The following is a 24,148-nucleotide window of genomic DNA, read 5'->3' as shown; positions in this document are numbered from 1 at the left end:
CAGTCACGTTGACAAGAATGGCAAATGAACATCATCAGGTTTTGGCGGCCTGGTTCCAGAGCCTACTGATGCAATAGCTCCCACTGAACCTTTCAGATCTGCATCTCTGTTTCTACTGTACTTGTTACTTTAAGGGCAGAGACAAGTGTGCACAAAGGCAGCCCGCCCTAGCTGGAGCTTCAAAACTGCAAAACCAGAATCCTTCAGGTATCTCTAGGAAATCAGGTTGTAAGAGTTGGGATAGTCTGCCTGACAAAGTATCACTTAATTTTTGGTTAATTTACGGTCAAGTAATTAAACATGAACCTCTAAATACATGCTATACATACAGCATAACAGATTGATGAAGGACAAGAATGTCAACCTTTGAATATAGTAACACAAGTTTCATATTTATATAAAACTACAGCTATACTGTAGCATACTGGTTAAGTGGCTGGGCTGCAAATCAAATCCCACGACTGCCATTAGCTCAACAGGTGGCCTTAGGTCAGCCATTCCTCTCAGCCCCAGCAGTATTGTGAGGATAACAACACTGACTTTGTTCACTGAGCATGAATCTGCCTAGAAGAGTGGAATATAAGTGCAGTGTTATTATTATATATATATATGCATGCATATATGCATACCAATACCTGATTGCACCAATTTCAACTGATCATACAAAAGAACGCTATAATATATTTTCCATTTTTAAAATTTTAGCTTCTCAAACAAACTTTAAATATTTTTATTATCTCAAGGTGATATTTTTGTAGCATTCCATTTGGGGTTTATTTATTTATTTTATTATGTTTATATCTCACCCTCCCTGCAAACAGGCTCAGAGCGGCTCACAATAAAATACAGATTTAAAACGGCATAAAAACACAAAAATCAATCACAAACCATCTGCAACTCAGGCGTCGCCAACAGATACAAAGACTACTATAAAAGCTACAGGCCCGGACATGACACAGTGCTCAAAGTGGTAGGTAATGAGGCGTCACGGTCAGAAAGGGAACAGGTCACTGGCACTCAACCAGATGCTCGGTGAAACATCTCTGTTTTGCAGGCCCTGTGGAACTGTAACAAATCCTACATGGCCAGGATCTCCATCAGGAGTGCATTCCACCAGGCCACAGGCAGAACCAAAAAGCCCTGGCCCTGGCCGAGGCCAAATGGATGTCACTCGGGCCGGGGATCACCATGGATTATCATGGATTGGGGTCATTAGAAGGTTTTAGTTGGTTGATACTGAGGGCAAGATGCTTTAGGCAGATATGATTTTGAGACCCAGTGAGCTGGCTCACCATTTTCTCTCTCTTACCATTCCAATCCTCGAGTCCTGCCCAAGGCCTGCTTATTATACACTTTTCTTTCCTGGTCCTGTAACAATGGTGAGGGAACAAAGAGTGGGGAGAGTCTTACCTCTGTGCTTCCTCCTGTCAACCTCCTGCTCATTGCGATGGCTCTGGTGATGCGTGGCAACTTGAGAGATTTGGTGCTGTAAACGCAGATGCTCCTCTTCTGCTCTAAGGAGTTGGGAACGGAGATCCTCAATCTAACACACACACATACACACACACAGACAAGTGCCAGCTTTTTAAACAAAGGAGAAAGCGATCTGAAAGGTGTGGAGGAATCTTTACTTATGATATCAATTCTTTGAAAGATCTAAGGCACAAACATAAATGTGACCATAAAGATAAATGGAACATACCCAGAAATAGCCAGTTTGATGTAGTGGTTAAGAGCAGCAGGACTGTAATCTGGAGAACCAGGTTTGATTCCCTACTCTGCTTGAAGCCAGCTGGGTGACCATGGGTGAGTTGCAGCTCTTCCAGAGCTCTCTCAGCCCCACCCACTTCACAGATTAATTGTTGTGGGGAATAATAATAACATACTTTACAAAACACTCTGAGTGGGCATTAAGTTGTCCTGAAGGGCAGTACATAAATCAAATGTTGTTATAATTATTATTATAAAGTGATTTATGCAATAAATCCATACTATTGCATATATAGCTTTATAATAAAAATATTATTATCCTTCACACTCTGAATGATGTTTTTGGATTGCTGCCAAATTAATCCACTCTCTGCCATTTCCATGACAAAAATACCACTACTACCGCAGCTGCTGTTTGCAGGTACCAGCAATTTTTCCCTCAAGGGGCAATCAACAGCTGGAGAAGAGGGGATTTTGATCAGGAAAACTGGAGGAAAGGGAGTAACCTTCACACCCCAAAACGAGTTGGCGGCTCCCAATAACGGCACCAGTTAAAAACAAAATTGCATCAGGAGATCCATACTGCAATCCTATTCAAAGTCATTCCAGTTTATGACCACTGATATAGGTCTAACCATCAGTGCACAGAAGGCACAACGACGTTCCCCGTGTTCTTCTCCATACATGCATCTCCTTCTGAGCCCCAGAAAGATCAGCACGCAGGTTGTGGGATTCATGCCGCAGAAGAACCCCGTGGGCTGCGGGGAGGGAGAGAAAAGGGGGTGAAATCGACCTCTTGCCTCAGCAGAGCTGAGATTGCAGAAGAGGAAGGATGAGTAAACTCACTCCCTTCTCACTCCAGCCCCATCCACATGGGTCCCACAACCCTTGGAAATGATACTTCTATTGGTTAGAAAGGGCTGCAGGAACAGAAGGGATGTAACAAAAACATACAGGAAGGCTCCTCCGGAACCAAAAGAGCTACCAACTAACACCAAACCACAAACAGGAAGTAATCTAAATCTAGATCAAATTCTCTTGCTTCACATGGTTTAAATAATGAAATTGAGTATTTATTCATCTTTTTTATGACATTGTGCCTGTTTCTTTAAACATCATGAGTTAACGAATTGAAGGCTGCCTAAATGTGTATTGTAAATGTTGGTCAGCTTCAGACCAACTTGGTATTGTAACAGAATGTTCCTATGGGCTGTAAATAAATGACTGCAGGTTCATAATGAAGAAGAGCAGCACTTTTAGGAGAGGGTGTTTTTGAATTTATTGTTATTTTTATTACAGTGGATATTTTGTTGAATATGAGCCTTTGAAAAAGTTTAATGCAAAACGGGATGTGAGATATGCTGGCAAAACCCGTTAGGCTCTTCAGCTTCAACTCCTTTCTGAGCATGAATCTCTAGACTGCTGTTATCATCTTGGAGAATCTGCCCACCTTGGAATATACACTATCTGAAAGATTAAAGGGACTGTGAGATACATTTTTTGGAACTTTAATGACGTCTGCCTATAACTACCATAACTTACCTCTTACCTATAACTTCCATAACTTACCTCTTATGGTTCTCCTCATGCAGGACTCTCTTCACCAGCTGGATTGTGTCATTGCTTGAGATTTTCTATTAAGACCTGAAGTATTTTTGTATGCTATTTATTTTATGACATGAGAAGTGCTATTTATTAACTGATAAGAAAATGATATTTTGGATGTTGGTTTAGATTTGTATATATTATACCTTATACACACACACACACACTCATGTCTAGCACTTTAGCACTTTTCAGGAAAAATATAAATTAATGTTTAAATGACTGATGAATGTGTTAGTAATTTTGGGATAGCTCCAGTTTGTGGTTTTGTGTCAGTTGGGAACAGAGGGGATGGCAGGAAGACTCCACATTCAATGCATGGGCTGATAGTATACACATCAATATTTTCAAGAATAGAATTGCAGGTGGGTAGACTTGTTGGTCTGCAGTAGAACAGAAAGATTCAAGCCCAGTGTTACCTTAAAGGACAACAAGACTTCCGGGATATAAGCATTCAAGAGTCAAGCTCTCTTCACACTTTAAGTCACGTGACATGTAGTTTGGAGCATAGGCTCATCTACTCTGAAAGAAGTGGAGAGGACAACCCACCCCTCGCTGTCTTCTCTACTAACTGAAGGTCCCGTCTTTCTTCAAGTAAGATAACAATAGAGAGCTGAGGGCTGAGCTGCCTCCTCCTCTCAGCTCTGAAGCACTTGTCAGCCACCACCAACTTGACCAATTTACACATGCAAGAGGATGAGGAGGTAGGACAGAGCACAGATGATGGATCCTAGTTCTGAATGCTCCCTTAAATATCCTCCCATGCAAACAGACAGACAGCACAGCACGGAGAGAGCTTTTTCCCCATCTCTTTGTTTGCCATGCCAGTTTTCTACTTACAGGGAGTTTTACCATAGGGAACATTCCAAGACACGATCCTTGTCTTGCTGTAGCGCAGTCTGATGTGGAGCATTCCACTTTATCTACCTCATTCTCTTGCATGTGAAAAAATACCTGGGACATCATACAGGTGAAGATAAGAGCGTAAGAACAAGTGGCTGGAAAGGATTCATCATGGGGAAAAGTGTGCATCAGCTCTTCTACTTCAGGCTGAGATTTGGAATGCAGTAGCACAGGGCTTATTGTGTGAATTGGTATCATTAGTATGAGAATACAGAAACGTAAAGGCAAAATTCAGCTATTATATGTACACGCAGCATAGAATTAGGATCTAAACACATGGAAATGCAAAACTGAGGACTTTCCTCTTCCCACCCTCCTTCAGCATGGTAGCTTAATAAATATTTCAAATAAACATCTCAAATATGTACTGCAACACGAAGCAAAAAAAAAAAAGGATTCTGCAAAACTAAGACCAGCCAATTTGCTATGAAACACAAAGAGGTTTGGTTTGGCTGGCTGATTTTGCTGCTGAATAAATTACATTGCTAGATGCCAGAAAGGAGATTAGCAATATAAAAGCAGTTCATTTGCACAAGTTATAATTTGCTTGTGCAAAGCAAAAGTAGAGAAAACAGCTCCAGGAGAGGAAAAAGAAAAACTCCAATCACTCAATTTACTTCTTTCCTAGGAGGGGACTTTTTATCTCTCTCTGCTATTTCCAAAGGTATCAGAAAATGCAGGCCAGAAAGCCAAAATATTTGTGCTATCACAACATAAAAATCATATTATCAAACATCAACAAGGGAAGCAAACAGGTGTAAACTATAAACATACATTTTACTTGCCTCATGCTGTACAGAGATATGTACGCCCAATGTATGGGGTTTTAACCAATTTTTTTAAAATTAACTGGGAATAGGTAATTGGTGAAAGTAGTAATGAGCTGGGGGGGACCTTTATTGATACAGAGTGCTGACTGCCTTATATGGCTTGAGACAACCCACTGCTTTATAAATATAACTTGTCCCAAGTGTACCTGTTAAAGCAGAGTGAGACACAAAAGGGGAACAGTCCATGAAATGAGCACAAGTTTGGCCTATGAAAACCACAGTGTAAGACCAGCCTTGAGAGGTCTCTGTGAAAACTACATTCCTTGATTCAGCTCAGTATGAGTTAACCTCAAGATAATCCACTCCAGGATTTACAACAACCCATGAAGAGCAATAGAGAATTCTAGAAGCAAGTTTAGTTTAGTTGTTGTGGTAACTATGCAGAGAAGTAACCTCACCAGTAAACTCTGCAGATGTTTAAACCTGTGCTGCCTCCTGACTTTCACATTTATGAGATCCGGGTCTCCCGGACATGCTACCACCCACCCAGCTGCTTTTTGCAAGTTCCTACTTCATCTCATCCTTGAAGTGAGACCTTCTAAGCTAGTCAACTTTTTACCTCAACCTTCCATATCCTAGGAAGGGCAGGATACAAAATGTAAAACGATAAAACAAAAAAGACTCATTGATTAAATCTTTGTCAGATGGGTACTCTATCATAAAATCATTAAGACAAAACGGTTTGTTACATTTCTCAGCGCTGCCTTGGCACAACAGCCTCATATCAAATGTCATTCTGTAATCAAACATGGCATGCATGATTCTGAATGCTTTCCTTATCACACCTCCATTTTCTTCCTCACATTACCAAAGAATATTTGATAGCAAGCTTTAAGAGGCCCTACTGTGAAAGGAGAGAGATTTTCACTCTAGAAAGTGGTTACCTGGTGGAGAAGGGCTTCTCGGCTGTATTCCGACTGATCCAGTTTCCTCCGGGAGTGCTCCAGTTCCAGCTCAAGCTTATTTGGATTAGAAGCAAAGATAAAAATTCATTCCATTGCTGGTAATTTTATGAATTATTTAGATACCGATACTTAATACACCCCAGAAGTACTCTGAAAGCCCATTTCTTATGCACTACTATGCTAAGCTAACCAAATGTCTATTATCCCAGTGGTACCTTTGATCAAATGATCCATTTACAGGTACTCTCTCCTCAAAAAATACCTTTTACAAAATGGTCTTTTTAGTGTATCTCCCTATTACACTCTGTCTATGTTCTCCTTTCAATGTGGTGTTAATTGTTTTCCTCCTCAAAGCCCCAAACTCCTTATTGCTAAAAAAGAAAAATGAAAAAGTAAAATGTTATCTCAAGGCAAATAAAAAATAGCCAAGATCACAAGCCAAAATGAAAGAGGGCATTGTAGATTTGTGAAGGGCTAGAACTAGAATACATTCAATTCTAAAAGTCTATTGGTCGTATAAATGTATGAGATACACAAAAAACGTGTATGTTTGGTATCCTAGGATATACTCTCATACTTGTGCACTCAACATGCTGATTTTGTACTATAAAGCTAAATGTGTTGGGCAGTATGGCAGCCATGAAGGTCAGAAAACCCTCTTGCTAATCCTGGCTGCACACCATGCTTTGAAGACAAGGACACCTAAGAGTGTTCCTTAAGGTCTGACCCACAACAATGGAACAGACTTCCCTTGTTGGCATGAATAGCTGCCAGAGGAAGCAGTGAGAATCCAGAGTTAACTTAGCCAATTTAAGGCCTCCCTCTGTCCCTCCTTCCCTCCCTGCAAGATACCAATTTTTTATTCCACCCTTTGTAGTTTTCAGGGCTGGAATACAAGGAAATACCTTCTAATTTTCCTTAACAAGGGCATGAGAATCCACAGGGATTTAAAAGTATGCTACATGTTAATATTTTGTCTCACTTCTTCTGAATCCACTTTTTTCTCTTTTTTACTTATAATCTTGTGAGGTAGATAAGGGCCAACCCACAGCAATTTGCCCAGAATCAAGCAATAATCTTAATGATAGAGGAATACTTTGGGCCTGGGTTTCACCGTACTCGAGCTGAACACTCTTGGCTCTTGTAGCACGCTGGCTCTTGGCTCAAGCACTAGAGAAAACAGCCCCAAGCATGACCATTTTTTTTGGCTGTGGGAACTTAACCATGGCTAGTTCACTCTGAAGCAGAGACCCAATGTCTGCACTGTACCTCTTCAGGGTGTAGTCAAGGCCTCAAATGAAGAGACATTCCTCTTTTCTGAACCCTCCATACAGAAGTCTGGCATGTGAAAAGATGGGTTAAATCCCAGTCTTCTCTTTGACATTTAACCTTCAGTATGCAAAGAATTTGCCACAGAGGAATAATGCATAATGCAAGCCGCCACTTGCATCCTCAAGTATCAGTCGTGATGGAAAAACACCCTTCCATAATTAATGTTATATATAAACCATGAATTTTCTTACTTTACTTTTTTCATCTTCAGTTTTCAGCAGTTTATTTTTCAAGAGGATTTCTGCTTCATTCACTTTAGCATCTTGTTGTTTTAAAGCCTGAAAGGATAGATCAGATTTTTTTTTTTTAACTAGAGCTGAAGGCTTTGCTGAGGTCTGGCAAATATTTAACAATAACAAAATGTGTGTCTAAAACAGTTACACACTGCTTTCCTAGTATTCAAAGCAACTCAAGAACTTATAAAATGCCATCACAAAATACATTAGAATAATAAGAAAATGTAGCATTAAGAACTGAACTGGAGGGTACCATGGTGAGACCATAAATGGAGGGGGGGCTGATGAAAATCAAAAAATAGAATGGAACACCAATGTGAACACAGAAAATGTGACCAGAAAGCCTAAGAAAGGGAGAGTATTGATGCAGTGCCACCACTGAGAAGGCCCTAGCTGTGGTGATTACAGCCTGATTCACCTAGAAGGTGGAGGCACTCCAAGAAAGGCTTCTCTGGAAGATCTGTATGGAAAGCCATGTTAATATGGAAGGAGAAAGACCATACCTTTATGCCATATAGAGAAGATATTGTTGCTTGTGATCAGAGCTCATTTCAAGGGGGAACGCACAGGAACGCAGTTCTGGCAGTTCCCCAAAGAGGTCACATGTCAGGTGGCCCTGCTCACCTGACTCTCGGCCATTTGGGCCCGTTTCGTCCTGGATTGGGGCCGAAACAGCCCGGATTGGGCCTCTGACAGGTTGTGGATCACTCTCCTGTTCAGCAGCGGCCCGATCCTGACCATTTTGGGCCCCTTTTCGGCCATTTTCAGCCCCTTTTTGCCATTTTGGGTCCAATTTTGGTCCTGAATGGCCAGGATTGGGTCCAAAACAGCCAGGATGGGTGATGTCAGGTTGTGTTGCATATGCAAATCAGTTATGCTAATGACACGTTTCTGGTGCTGTCAAGGGGTGTGGTGTATGCCAATGAGTTATGCTAATGAGTTCCTCCAGCTCATTTTCTACGACATGACCCCTGCTTGTGATCATATAAATGTATAAAATAAAACATACCCTATTGATAGAAAAGGTTAAACTTGAAATCTTAATCTATAAACATCCATCATTAATACTTGCTTTGAAAAAGAGGACAAGTAATATTTTCTAAGTATTAAGAACAGATTACTCTGACTAAGCACAAGATCTTCCATTTCCCACCTTTTCTGAAATCCTTACACATGCATAGACATTTCAGTACATGTGTGGGCTCCTGTCAGCCAAGCGCAGTTGGCATGATCACCTCCTGCATGAATTAGAACCTCCACACATTGTTGAGCTTCTCATTAGCAACAAAAAAGAAGTGCAGAGCTCCTGAAGGCACCTACAGAGACTAATGGAAATTAGGCTTGGGAAGAGTGTCATTCAATGCTTGCAATAAGTCTGCCCAATATGATCAAAAACATGGAGGAGGCAGGTGGCATCGCTGCACAAATTCCTAGGAAGAAAGCCTGCTGCGTCCGGTTTAACCCCAGTTAAATAATTTATGTGCATGTAAACTCTGCTTGTACCAAGTTCACACGAATGCCTCATCCCTCTTCTCCCCAATGGTTTCAGCCTAACTCTTGTTATCTGTGACATACAAATGCAGGCACAAAGCTTAAACAGAGTTAATTTTCAGCCCACAAGCCAGGGTTTTTAACAACTTGGTTTAAAATGTCTGCAGAAAGAAAAACAGCTCTGAGTAATAGTAACATTAATAACATTTGATTCAGGACAACTTAACATCCACTCAGACCAGTTTACAAAGTGTGTTATTGTTATCCTTACAATAATCACCCCATGAGGTGGGTGGGGCTGAGAGAGCTCTGAGAGAGCTGTGACTGACCCAAGGTCACCCAGCTGGCTTCAAGCGGAGCAGCAGTGGGGGACTCAAACCTGACTCTCCAGATTACAGTCCAGCTGCTTTTAACTACTACACAAAATTGGTTCTGTATTTATGTCATGAGTTTATCTTAAACTATCATCCCTTCATCAAACTCCATGAGAGGAGGGGTGGGGAGCGAAATGTCTGCATAAGCCCAGTCCAAATTAGATGTGTGTACATTTTTATTTAACTACAACCAAATTAACCCTCAGAATCAGCTACTGTGTCAAGACTGCATAGCTGGCTAAAAACCATGAAGCAGAGAAAATAAATAAATGGGTAGTTTTCACAGAAGAAAGAGGATTCGGCTATTTCTACTGGGTGCAGAGCTCATTATTGTTTTGGTATATGATCTTCCATCAGATGAAACAGCAAGGTAGCAGTGTTTAAAGCTGGCTGCAATGGCTAGAAAAACTCAAGCTGACTTACAAGTGCTTTTCTTTAAACCAAACATTTCCAAACTGTTGAATCCCATCCTTGAGCCTCGGACACTTTCCCAAAGAACTCAAACCTCTCAACAATCAAAGGATTCCCTGCTAACAATTTATACTCAATGAGAAAACATCACAGCACTATTCTGAGTCATTACCACAGCAAAGAAATGTTAAACGAGCACAGCTTTGCATTAGTGGAAAAACTACTTTAATCCTAATATGCTGAGCAACAGGCGTCACAGTTTAAAACAACCTGTACAAGTGACCAAGTTGAACAACAAATTCCCCCAATTCTCCTGCATGCCTATATTTTTGTCTTCCACTTGCTTCACTTTTGTGGGAGAGCTGGAAAAAGAATTGCACTAATTCAGGGCTTTTTTTCTGGGAAAAGAGGTGGCAGAACTCAGTGGGTTGCCCTTGCAGAAAATGGTCACATGGCCGGTGGCCCCGCCCCCTGATCTCCCCGCCCCCTGATCTCCAGACAGAGGGGAGTTTAGATTGCCCTCCGTGCCACTCAGTGGTGCAAAGGGCAACCTAAACTCCCCTCTGTCTGGAGATCAGGGGGCGGGGGCACCAGCCATGTGACCATTTTCAAGAGGTTCCGGAACTCCGTTCCCCTGCGTTCCCCCTGAAAAAAAGCCCTGCACTCATTGTTATGAATCCCAAGTTAATGCATTTCTCCTGCACGTTAGGTACATGTTACTATAACCAATCCCCATACTGTTTGTACATTTTCAGTGAGAGAGGGTTTTTACTACAAAACGTGAACCTAAACGGTTTGGTTTTATTACAGATCAGGAAGTCTAATCTGTGACTGAATCTGCATACAATAAGAGAATTGGTGTGATTGCACTTCTCTATGGATTCATTAAAGTATAATTAGACATGTTTTCTTGCTGACATTTTCTAGCAACAGCTTGAACACTTATACAGGAAAATACGCTTACAAGGAACATTTTACTTTTTATCTCCGCTCTCACACTGGATGTGGGTAAAATCCAATGACTGCCTCCCACAGAGACTTCCTCCCACCAAGGAGGTCTTTCTCCATGGAGGAACTTGGCAGGAGGAACCAACTGATCCAAGCCAATGAAATTGAAGGACCAAGCAGGTAGGGGACGCTTTGGTGAATGGAACTGGGGTGGTACTTTCAGCAGGCTATGTGTATCACAACTTCTTGGATGTATGTGCCCCAATGCCTACTGGCTCCTAACCTACCCAAAATCTCAACACACTCATTAAATACGTGAGTGAATATCATCAGCCTCATAAATAGACCATAGATTACAATGTGAACTGATACAAAACGTTCTGGGTGACTGCTGCACAAGTACTTGCCAATGTGATGGTGACACCTAGGAATTTGAAACAGGTGGTTCAGTCCTGATTATGGGAAATGAGGGAGGCAGCTTTTAAAGGCAGCTTCTTACAAAAGCTTTTTAAACAGAAAAGGAGCTTCACTGATACCTATAAGACAGCACATATAAACATATCTAGTCATGGGACAGGCACTAGTTTACTAGTTCAGAATGGCTTAAACTACAATTTGACTACTAGAATTCTGCAGTATCCAGTATGGTGTAGTGGTTAGATTAGGACCAGGGACACCCCATCATTCAACTATGTCTTGGGTTGCCACTATCTTTCAACTTAACCTACCTCACAGAATTATTGGATGAAAGGTGAGGAAGTAACTATGTATAGTACTAGGATCTCCTTGGAGAGAGATTTGACCCAAATAAATAGAGTTAAAATTAGTAGTTATGCAATTATTTGCCTCATTGTGACGTGTCTGCATCTTCTGTGAGAGCTGCTCGTTTGCTGGTTTTATAACCCTATGCCAGTGCAGAAAAACTAGGCCCGGTAACTGTGGAAGAGTAGGAATTGGGCATCTTGTCATTAAGACGTGTTAACTCACAGGCTTGGAAATCAATATGCCACCTCAGCTTATCAAAGAAGCACTAAAGGATATTTCGGCCATTAAGCAGCAATAACATGAAATAAAAAAAAGCAATCTCTCACCTCACTGGTATTTCAAATATGCCATTCCATTTTATTTTTCAGGCACAATAAAAGTAAATAGTCCATAACTGTATTGGTTTTAATAAAAGCAGGTATATGACAGAACAAACAACGGAAAATTCAGGACCAAGGAAAGTTTGACACTCTCATATGCCGGCTTGGCAAATAAGCACACAAACCCTTGTCAAGGCTAAGGATGATCATATATCTACATCAGATCTGTGTGTGTGAGAGAGAGTGGGTCTGAGAGAGAGAGAGAGAGAGAGAGTGTGTGAGAGAGAGAGAGAGAGAGAGAGAGAGAGAACGTTCTTGTTAAGTTTCTTGGCCTAGCCACAGGAGAAACTAAGCTTTAATCAGGCTGGCTATTTTCAAACTTTGTCATGTACACACAGTTTATTTAGTGGTTAAGTGTCAGCAAGCTATACAGGCTAGCAGACCAGCCTTGTAAGCGGGTGGATCTCCTTTGACTTCAAAGATGCCCAGCTAGCTACAGGGCTTTTGAGGATCTTGCAAAGAGAGACAGAAAGATGCCCAGCTATTTGGGAAAGCAATTATTTGGCCAACTACAGGAAGCAACACACTCCAAAGGACTGGTTTTTCAGTGTGGTTGCAGCCACCATGGAGGAAGTTTTGAAAGTGACAACCGCACAGCAAGCAGCCATTTGTTTCCACTTTAAGACGACACTTTTGGGAGAGGGGAAAAAAAGATGGTGCATGTTTCAAATCACATTTTGAAGATGACAAGTAAAATAATGAGAAAGTGGCCACTGTACAAAACCAGTCTAACAAAAACAGCTATCAAATGTATCTTGTTCTCTACAGTCTCCCTCTTGGACTGCAGGTTGGCTCAACAACATTAGGAAAACTGATCTTGCAGAAGGGCACATAGTAAAACATACTGCTCAGTCCTCTCCATTCAACCGAAGCTGAATCATTTAGGAATTGTGCTGACTGCCTTTTACTGAACCATGGCTAGGATCCAAAATGCCCACAACTATTCAAACAATAGCCACCACACTGCTTTTGAAGCCAAAGGGACTTTTCAAAAGCAGCTTGCTATATAAGCATGGAGGTCTACACTTTAAAGAAGAAAAAAGCCAAAAATCCCACTGGACATATCTAAGTCCTCAGGCATGCCCAAAGTAGCTTTTTTGGATTCCAGCCCATGTTTACAAGAAAAGCAGGATCTGTCCTGCCCATTGTTTGGAATTTGAATTCGTTTGTTGAACATAATCATTTGGCTAGAGAAAGGAAAGCAGTCCTTTATTATTAAAGTGTCAAAGAGGGTGTAATATTTCAGAGTTTTTTTTAATCAAGTGTTAATGACAAGCGCTTTCTCCCCAAAGAATCTGCTATCTAAATAAACTCTACTCTTATAAGAGAAACTGATAATGAAGTAGAGTGTTGAATCAAGTTCAGATAAGAGTCACAGTAATTACAATGTCATTGTCGTAGAGCATCAAGAACGACTGTATTCACTGGTATAGCTCTCTAATTAAAACAACAGGAACATGGAAGAATACATGCAAAGGTGTACAAAGATCTATAGTAATTCTTAATTACTCAATATGTGCTTATTAATTCTCAATATGTGCATATATTAAAGATTAAGTGTCAACCCCAACAACAAATCCAAGAAAACAAAAACCCATCAGGAAATCAAAGACTCATTATATCCCAGGAAAATTGATGGAAAGTCTAAGGTTATTGAATACAGAAGAACAAGCTTTTTTCAGGAAGAAGCAGCATGGTTTCTGCATGAGAAAATTTAATTTCACCAATCTTCCCAAACTCTCTGCAAGCATAAATTTCGTATGTAACGTGAAACTTCCCCCAAACCCTTGACCTATTACAGCTTCTTAAGAGGGCAGATTCTCTTACGAGTCAGCAGCTGGTTAAAACAGGAAAGTAGAGAAATAAAGGGAGAAATGGAAAGACGTCAATACTGGAGACCATAAGTAATCTATACTGGGAGTGCTGGCATTGGAATGAACAATGAAGATTCCAAACCACTCAGACCTACAAAATCCTAGACAGTTTGAGGAGCTTCAAAAAGACCTCTCCAAACTGGATAAAAGTGTAACAAAATGTCCGGTGAGCTTTTAAAATGGGCAAAAGTGGAGCGCATTGCAACAAAAAAAATCCTAATAACTTTCCTTGGTCCTGAATTTTCCGTTGTTTGTTCTGTCATATACCTGCTGTAAATGTGGTCTCAACAAACAACCTAGGTATAGATCTTCAAGATGTGAAAGATAACTTGCCGAAAATGTCATTTTAAACAAAAGAGCGTATAAGGCTGAATTCAAACTCAGTTTTCCAGTAACAGAAGAGAAGGTGTAATTTCCCCCAATTCCTTCTTCCTGCTGCAGAAAACCTGATTTGTACCTCAGGCCATTCCTGGGAGTGTCCTGTCCCCCAGGAGCAGCATTTCCGGGATACGAGTGGGCAGCAATGGAGAGTGGGAAGCAAGAAAGTTCTGTTACACTGACAGAAACACCTTCCATTAGTAGAAAATTTAGTCTGGATTGTGCCAACCTATTGCCTTAAGCCCCTTCCACCTGATCTCTGGCACTGGGATGGGGCAATTTTAAGGAGGAAAGTGGTAGGTGGAAAGAAGGGTGCTTAGAGTTTTTGTTTTAGATTATGCAAGAAATTTTCTACCATAATACTAGAACTTAGGGTCAGCCAATGAGGCCGACAGGCACTGACTGGATTCAGGACAAACAAAACAATGCAGATCTTCACCCACGTTCTGACTGGGATATAAAGTCTGAGATCTCTATTCCTACTCATATCTTGACGCTGAAAAGCTTATACCATGGAAAATCTTGTTGGTCTTTAAGGCACTATTGGACTCGAACCTTGCTCATCTACTGCAGATCAACATGGCTACCCACTTGAAACTACCTTCACACACTAACTAAAAGTCATTCCAGGTAAGAATGAGATATTGCTGGTTGGTGGAACAGCTGATTGAGAAACTGGGTTGCGCTCCACCTGAAAGAGCAAATTTGCAGTTTGGGGGGTTCTGGTCTACAGACGGATGGTGATTTCCTGTGGTAAGTAAATGACAGCTTCAGCCAGCTTTAGCTGGTTTGATAACTGAGGCTTTTCCTTGAAAAAATGATATTCAGCACATACAATTGATTTTCTCATCACTTTTAGGTTACTATAATGCAGTCTGCCTTTGAAGATGGTTTGACCAATTCAAACAGGGAGCAGCCACCACACTACGGGCTGACTCTGACCTGGTCATATTTGAAAGGTTCAAAGCGTGGTCTAAAACAGCACTTCACATTCCCAAAGACACTCGCCCAAGTCTTCCGAAATCTAATAATAAAAACCAAGCACCTCAGGCAACTGAGGCAATGGTGATTCCCTTAAGGGTCGTCTGAATCCAGGGACATTTTCTGGACCAACTTTGCAGATTAGAGAACTAGATGGATGCAGGTTTTTTTTTTTTAAAGTAGTAGGGGGGAAAGGAAGGCAGGAGACAGATGTGGATTAAACACACCCCAGTTAAGAGTAGAAAGCATCTTGGAATACATTTAAATGGAGCAGCATCATACCAGAAACTAGAATTCATTCTTGGGTGATGCTACTCTCTAGACTAAAGATAGGTAATGATGTCACATTTTTGGACTACTTGATACTTTTGGAGGATACACCTAACATCTTTAGTAGCATGACCAATGGTAACGTACGAGCGATGAGCTCTTGCTTTGTTAAGAGCTTTCACAGCTTGAGAAAAGTTTCCGAAAAACCAAGGGAAAACGGGGAGATACATGAAGTTACCACAACACTGTGGGGAAGCAGGGAAAAAACCTACCTCCCAACATCATTAAACCCAGGGCAAATAACCTGAGAGGAAAAGGACTGTTATCATGCTGAGCTTCAGAGGCAACTGGAAACTGTGAGAAAGCAGACTGTTTTTAGCTCCACCGGAGCCCAGCACTGCATCAAAGAAACCTGCCATCCTTCTCCAAAGGCTACAGGAGACGCAGGCTATTCTGAACACATCTACACGAACCTGTCTTATACCCAGCCAGACTCTTAATCTAGTGTCTACTCAGACTGGCAGGGGCTCTCCAAGGTCTCGGGTCTTCCTAGTCACCTGCCACTTGATCCTTTTAAGTTTGAGATGGCAGGACTTGAACTTGGCCCCTTCCGCACACAAAGCAGATGCTCTAGCACTGTATCAAGGCTTGGCTAGATGGATCCTTGGGTGGAACTGGCCTAAACAGATCCTCAAGCGATGTTCCCATTCTCTAAGAATTCAATGGAAAAGAAAATATTCCATGTATCTCCTCTCCATGGGCCTGTTTCTCTTCTGATAAGGTTCACAGAAATGATGCCAGAACACAACTTCACAAATCCAGAAAGTGTGGCAAGCTTTCAACAGCATTTATCCAAGATTCTAGAATGTCACATATGTCAAAAAGGAAAGGAAAGGAAAAATCACACACTTCGCTATAAGCATTGCCACAATGGTATAAATAAAAAAATATGTAAATCCATAACAATTGTCTCTAAATGGGGTGGAGGAGAACCTGCATGTTTCATCAAGACTAGAAAAAGTATGCAAATGAATTTATTTAGTCTTACAGGAGCCCAAGAATGGCAAAACACTGACACCTAGTGGCCATACAACGACATGCTTCCCTCAAAATATATTGGTAGCACATATTTAAGATGAACTGGAAAAAAATTAAATTTCATCTGGTCTAATTCAATTCGTGTGGAAGTAAATGAACACTTTACTTGAGTGACATGGTTCTGTGAATCCAGTCACTCGCATGATTAGGCAGTGGCATCCCTTCACTTCAAAAGTTACCTGTCAAACGCCTGTTACTCAGTCAAAGCTGTGCAAATATACCTTCCCATTTCAGAGGAACGCTGCCCTCCCAACAACACAACTAATGAAATTATCTCAGTTGAGAAATTAGGGTTTTTAAAAAATTCTTGCTTAACATCTTTCACCCCTCCGTTATGTGTCTTGATGGACTACAAGGAAAAGCGGCTCTTGTATTAACCAGCCTCAGCCCCAGTTCACAGCATGGCATCACAGAGCTCTGCACTGGCACACACCCACACCATCCCAGTGAACCCCACCATAAATTGGTATCACATTTCACCATAGTTACCCTGTTACTTCTGGCATTGTAGGTGTGGATGAGAGACAAAAGATCAACTTCAAACTTCCCAACACTTCATTCCTGTGACGAGCTGACCTGAACTTGAGAACTGGGCCCCTGATGTCATCTTCACAGAAGCAAAAAGGGCTTCCCCCTGGAAGTTCTACTTTTAGCCCATTCACCCAAATCCATTTGAACACTGCTTCCAGACACTGCGTTACGTTGCACAGGCTTGGATCCTGGACACTACATGCACAACAGTACTCTAAGTAGATTGTTCCCTTCTTCCACGGCAGCCTGCAGTGATCTCCAAAATGTAGTTCTAGAAGGCTGGTGGACCCTCTGGGATAACATGCAGTGCTAAAAGAGAATCTTGTGAGGGGACAAGAGAAACCTCATGAGGTGGAAATCTCTACCCTCAAGTGAGTAAAAATTATGCTTGTACAAATGGTAGAGGAGTTGGGATCCAACACACAGACTGCTTCTCCCAGATGCGTCAATGGGAAAGAAATTTCACCCAAAGATGCTGGTGTCCTGGGAAACACATGATGTATCAGGCATCCCATGAATTTTTTTTGGGGGGGGGGGGAGGAAAAGAGAGGGGACAAGGGCTTTCCTCTTCTTATCTGACAGTTGGCTTGTCTCCAAGAAGCCCACAGTTCTCTCAATAATCACTTCAGGAACACCACAGCCATTCCAAGCCCAATTCCGAGATGAACTTAGGGAAACAAGCCCCCCACCCCCATATGAATGTTTAATTTACAGGTGTGTGTGTGTGTGTGTAATTATGAATATTGAGAATTTGACCTGGGAAAGACCCAGCTGAAACTGACCTCTAGTATGAACTTACTGAGTGCCTCTAGATAAGTCACTACCAGCCTTTGACATTTGGATATTAACACTGGCCTTCCTTGCAGGACTTCCTTTCAGTAAGTATTATCCACTGCAGCATGGCTGTGTCAGTGGCACATGAAAACATGGTACTGCAGCAGCTCCCACACCACCAGCATAAACACTGAGAATGGAATGGAACATACCAGTTTTCCCATCTGATCTCACAATATCCCCCTCCTCGCTACAGCCCCCACTCCACGTGGGTTTTGTCCACATGGGTCTCTCAGTCCCTGGGATACCTTTTTCAGTGCTCAAAGAAGGAAACCTTCCTTGTCCTTTCACCAGTGGAAAAAAATGGTAGGAGTCAACACTATACGTGAAAGGCTTTAAGCAAGAAAATATAAGCACTATTATCATCTTTAGCCTGATTATGAAGTCTGATCAATTCAAATTTTTAAAAAGGAAAACAATGCTCCAGCACAAGTAATATCAGAGGAAGATCCACATTAAGAAAGCATAGTTACAAAACTTTTGCAATCAGCTTTGAGTCAACTTGAAAACTGAGTCTCAAAAGTCAATAGTAAGATGCCAAAATGTTCATATGTAGGTTGTAGGTAACACCAAATTGCACGTTATGTTCCTGAATCAGGAAAACTAAAAACATTCCCCCCATCGCCAATTGCCCAACAATTTGAGAATTTATTCAACAGAATTTAAATACTCTTCTTGTCACCTCTAAACTCTAATAGATCACATGCTTCTACCACCAGCCTATGCAATTTAAAGACAGTGGGAGCATACAAACCTCTTTAACCCAAGAGCACATTAATTTAAAGAGCTAAGCATTATCTTCACCCATACGCAAGTGTGTGCGATCATTTATTAAAAAAAAAAAAAAAGATGACCTCTAAGGGAGAGCCATTCTTTCAAAAAGTGTCAATCTAAATTAATCCTTACCAGTTTATGCCACACCATATAATCTGCAACTGCATTTTTTAGAAAAGGCACATAGGTCACCACATGTATTAAAAGCAAGAAAATATAAAATTAAGCTTTTCATATACTCTGTGAGGGACCACAGTAAAGTCAGAGACAGCAATCCAAATAATGGCCCTGGCACTTAAATCAAATCTAGAATTATGAGGCAAGTATTTGGTCTCCTAGGTTTCCCAAGTCTTAGGGCGGAGCAAAATCACTGTCTTCCTTTTATGCATTTCATGCAGTCTTTAATAAAGAGAGGGTGAAAAGGGCCTTAATTTTCTTTTCTAAAGTGAACAATAGCTCCGTTTGCCTCCACAGCATAATTCTCGTACGCTGCCAGATGCCTTTGGCTTCAAGCACAGCTGATTATACAGCAGTGAGAAAGTGGCTACTTATTTCATCATATTTAGGCTTCAAGAGACCAGTATTCACAAAGTGGTAGTTAACTCCTCCGTTAATCATTTCAAGCTTCAGTGTAACAGAAATGGTTTTAAAAGGCAGCTCTCTTCCCAAAAAAAAACCTTAAACTTCCAGAATATCGCTTAAGACTTCCCACCTCAGGGATGAGATTCCCTTTTTCTGTGGTACTATATGTCACCTCGCTTGATAACCGGAGAAAAATGCATTTCCAAGGAAGGCGATCTGTGTATACGCAATTAGCTCAGGCAAGACAGCTAACAAGGGACAGGTCTTCAGTTCCGACAGTACAAGAAAGGCCCTTTTTTGCATACCTCCTGCAGATGCACTGACATGTGTCCCAGCTGATCCTGGCGTCTTTCTACCATCTGCCTTTCTGCGTGGATTTCTCGTTCTATCGCCTGAAGCCTCCTCTCTACTCGGTCAGACACCTTGCAAAAGAAAAAGAAAAATCCAGAGAAGAGAATTCTGATTAAAATGTTATTTAAAGATGGGTGGCAGAGGAGGGAAATCACCAGTTTCTTACAAAAGGCAATTCCACATAAAAACCAAAGTTCACAACAGAATTCTCTGTTTGCAACAGAAGTCACACAAAATGGGAAGGATTATTTCCTTTTTAAAAAATTCTGCTGCTACACTCTCCAAGAGCACAGTCTGGTAACCAGCGCAAAGAATCTCAACTTTCTTTTTAAGAAACAGGTTACCCTCCTGAGGATATGCAGAATTTAGAATATGAAGGCTAGAGAAATCAGTAAAGACTTCTATCAAGGAGTGGAGTTTTCTACCTTTTCAGCACTTTCCCCCCCTGTAACCAGCAGAAGCAAAACAAGTCAGACAAATGTACACAACTTAAACTCAGAGTACTGTGAATATTTCTGCTCACAAAACAGATATTTACCACCACCCTTTCTTTCTGCCACCCCAGTTGTGACTATGCATATGCTCACCTGCTGACACACACACACACACACAAATCTGTTCCTAAGACTCGGGGCACCCTCAGAGACGGCATGGGAGGCTGGGCAAGAGATACAGTGAGAAGAGGGGATTGGAACGAGAGAATGGAAGGACACTTCTGCTGTTGCAAATGGGGTGGTGGCTCCCTCTTCTTCTGCAGGTGGCTGTCTATTACCTTCCGGTGGAACCACAGTACACTTAACTGTTCAAGCCCAAGCATTCCACCCAACATTGTTAACGTGCTTTAAGTACTAATTCATGTTAATACATTCTTCTTTCTGCTTGATAAATTGCTTTGAAAACCCCTTTTAATTGAAAGGAGGCTAAGAAATGCATAAAATAAGAAATGCATAAAATGCATAAAATAAACCCTTTAGAGTTCAACATTTTACGACATAGGAAACAGGTTTCTTTTAGCACAACTTTGGTTATCACATTATTGGCCGACTCCGTTAAAGGAGACCCACCTACAGAAATGTACACATGTGCCTTTGTTGCAGGTACAGCTGGGCATCTCCACCCACCCAACAGTGTTCATTTGGACTTCACCAGAAGGAGAGGATGCATCTTTATGATAAGGACATGATGGGCCACTAGCCACCAACAAGTGAAACTAGAGTCGAAATAGTTATACGACAAATACATTTTTAGGAAACTTGTTATACTCCCATACACCATTGCCAGGATTCTATCACATCATTTTAGAAAAGTTACACAGAGTTCAGTTTTTTAAATTTCTGGTTTCAAACAACAAAGATAAGGCAGAATAAATGAGAGAGTGCTCTAATATGATCAAAAGAATTATTTTCTATAATCTTTGCTTTATAGAAAACAGGCAAAAAAAACCCCCTTCCCTCTAGCTTCAAATACTTGCAGACACTACCCTCTAGTGGTCAGCATCATCTAAACATGCCATGCAGCTACTCAACTTCTTCTAATTTTTTGTGCGCGTGTGTAAAATACATACATTGACATTTCTTCACTTCTTTCACAATAGATATTATTGACTAGGTAATTCTGATCACAGAATGCCAAAGCTTATGTTCACCAAGTTCACATGCTGCATTCCAGTATTATTCCACCTTCATCTAAGTCTTGGTAAAAGCTGATAAACTCTTCCCGTTTGGGGTTAACGCCAGAACATCTAATATACACAATGCTTTTTCATAATGATTAATTCAACACACACAAAATGGATTTCAAAATCATTCAAATCCCAAGTGTTGCAATGACTTTGGATGAAGACTGCTTTATCAAAGATCCTGCTGGATCTTTCTGCAACATACAATGGATCCCAATACTGTATTACAACAGGTGGAGAGGTTTATGTGGATAAAAGGAATGACTCTTAGCTGGTTTCAATAATGAAATGACCAACTGAAGCCAGGATCTGAACTTGGCTTGCTAACCAGAGTTTAGACATTCTTAACCATGGTTTCACATTATGAACATGGTACTCCAACTTAATGCTGGTGTGTTTCCCACTGATGTTCTGTGCCTGCCCGAACTACAGACATACCTAGAGGGAACAGTTTTTTTAAAAAATGCTCCTCTCCCCAGTCTCAGCTCTAAGTCTGTTTGGCACGTACTGATCTTTCTAACTAATCTTCCAACCCATTCAAGTTACTTCTATACAGGGCTTTTTTTCAGGGGGAACGCGGGGGAACGGAGTTCCGGAACCTCTTGAAAATGGTCACATGGCTGGTGGCCCCGCCCCCTGATCTCCAGACAGAGGGAAGTTTAGAATGCCCTCCGCGCCGCGGAGGGCAATCTAAACTCCCCTCTGTCTGGAGATCAGGGGGCAGGGCCACCAGCCATGTGAGCATTTTCTCTGAGGACAACCCACTGAGTTCCACCACCTCTTTTCCCAGAAAAAAAGCCCTGCTTCTATACATATAACTGAGGCATGGGGAAGCAGCAGCAGTGGAACCTGGGTTTTCTTAATCTATTCCAGCAACAAAATGATTTTCACAAGCACCCAATTTACAGTTATTCTGCAGAGGCAACTGATTTGAGGACAGGGCATTGGATGGAGGGAATCTGAATAGGTGAGGCAAGATGGAAGGAGACCAAACTGGGAGACGAGAGAAACAGAAAACCCCCAACACTGGGATCTGCCAACATGAACCATGATTTAATGCTTGCCTGTGAACTGAATCCAGATTTCACAGATTAACAACAGGGATGGCTTTATGTTACAACACGGAGGGCAATCTAAACTTCCCTCTGTCTGGAGATCAGGGGGCGGGGCCACCAGCCATGTGACCATTTTCAAGAGGTTCCGGAACTCCGTTCCACCGCATTCCCGCTGAAAAAAAAGCCCTGGTTACAGCTAACCTAACCCACTGATTCCAAACAAGAATGCTACTACCCTGAAACTCAATCTTGATCAGGATTCTTAGTGGTGATTTTTTAAAAAATCAGAATCAAATGAATCACTTACCAGAAGAGGTTACAGCTAACCTAACCCACTGATTCCAAACAAGAATGCTACTACCCTGAAACTCAATCTTGATCAGGATTCTTAGTGGTGATTTTTTAAAAAATCAGAATCAAATGAATCACTTACCAGAAGAGGCTTATGTGACATCTGTAACCTTGAAGCAACTGGTACAGTTACTTAAGTACCACTTATTTATTTCAAGTGGAATTTTTTCCTACAAGAATGACGTAAATTGCATTATTGAGGAAGTCATTTCCCCTACTTTCTTCTTTTTGGAAAAGAGAGCTAAAAAGTGTCAAGGAATAGATGATTAATCTACGATTACTGAAGGTTAATTTCCAATTTATTGGAGCCAAATTACTTTTCAAACAACATTAGATGTAAGGCTGGCAAGTAACATTCTCAGGAAAAAAACAAATCATTACAAGTACTTAAAAACCTGTATGCTAGAGTCAAGGGCAGTTAAAAGCCTAAGCAGCTGGAACAAAGCAACAGAGCTTGTGTGAACTGAAACTGCAATCCATAGTGTGCGATCAATGGGGATTTCATTCAAAGAATTCAGAACAGGAAAATCTCAAAATGCCCCTGAAGGTGAAAACCTGAATAAAGGGGCGGGGGGGGGGGTATATTTTAAACACATTTAAGGATGTGGGTCCATAGATCCTCACATGTGGCCACAGTCTACGCATGAACAGAAAGTTCTGCTTTTTGCATGTCCATGCATTCAACTGATGGATACCAATTTTTGTATCTTGGACTGAGATTTGCACCACAAACTAGCTGGATTCAGAAAACTTCTTTAAGCACACACAAAGGCTTCCAGGTATGTATGGGGAATTTCCTATTTCCTTTAAATCACAGCTCCTTACGTGCTGTACAAATTGGTTACCCAGCTTCCACTGAGTGCCATGCTGGATAGCCTAGGTGTATGCCATAAAGGAAGGAGGGAGCGGGGATCCAATCCTAAATGGATTATTACCAGCAATATGAGACAAGCTGATATTGAAAATATTTTTAGTCTGCCTTTCCCAGTGATTAAGACTCTGTGAATAATGAAATACAAGTCATAATAATCAAAACTGGGGAAAATACCCACAATGGAACCAAATACTAAACAGCAGTGTAACAGCCAAACTTCCACAGCACTTTCTAGCCAGCTAGTTCAAGAGTTTCACAGACAAGTCGAACCTTACATATGCCTACATTTTAATGAGGGGCACACATGTTCTTCTCCGGGAAGGTCATTCCATTACATCAGGGCAAGCTGACACATGGGTTGTGGTTTTTGTTGTTGTCACTGAGGAAACTATAGAAGGATCCCAAGATACAAATGCACACATATGGGAGTGTAGTTCCCTAGAACACTAAGAAAATTAAAGAAAAAGGTTTCTTAAACACAGGAAAAAGGCTAGGCTCTTCAATAGAACAATGGGAGAATAAGTGACTGGGGTGGATCACACTTTCTAAAAGCTTAGAAGGGCTGTACAAACAGCTGAAGAACTGTGAAGAGTTAATTCTTCATAGAGACAGAGAACCTTGATTGAC

General features: G+C 41.2%; 1 protein-coding gene across 1 annotated transcript in view; it reads right to left on the bottom strand.

Annotated features, from left to right (window-relative positions):
* CEP128 (centrosomal protein 128) overlaps positions 1 to 24,148 on the bottom strand; it is a 228,169-nt gene that overhangs the window by 182,300 nt on the left and 21,721 nt on the right. Inside the window, exons 8-11 of the mRNA XM_054970762.1 lie at positions 19,518 to 19,634; positions 7,477 to 7,563; positions 5,933 to 6,007; positions 1,411 to 1,543 (exon numbers count right to left, since the gene is read on the bottom strand). Of these exons, the coding sequence (XP_054826737.1) occupies positions 1,411 to 1,543; positions 5,933 to 6,007; positions 7,477 to 7,563; positions 19,518 to 19,634 (412 nt within the window). The remainder of the gene's footprint in view (positions 1 to 1,410; positions 1,544 to 5,932; positions 6,008 to 7,476; positions 7,564 to 19,517; positions 19,635 to 24,148) is intronic.

This window comes from Eublepharis macularius, chromosome 2, assembly GCF_028583425.1.
Source record: "Eublepharis macularius isolate TG4126 chromosome 2, MPM_Emac_v1.0, whole genome shotgun sequence".
NCBI classification, from domain to species: Eukaryota; Metazoa; Chordata; class Lepidosauria; order Squamata; family Eublepharidae; genus Eublepharis; species Eublepharis macularius.
The sequence above is the reverse complement of the archived record's forward strand: the minus strand, read 5'-3'. Positions and strand labels throughout refer to the sequence as shown.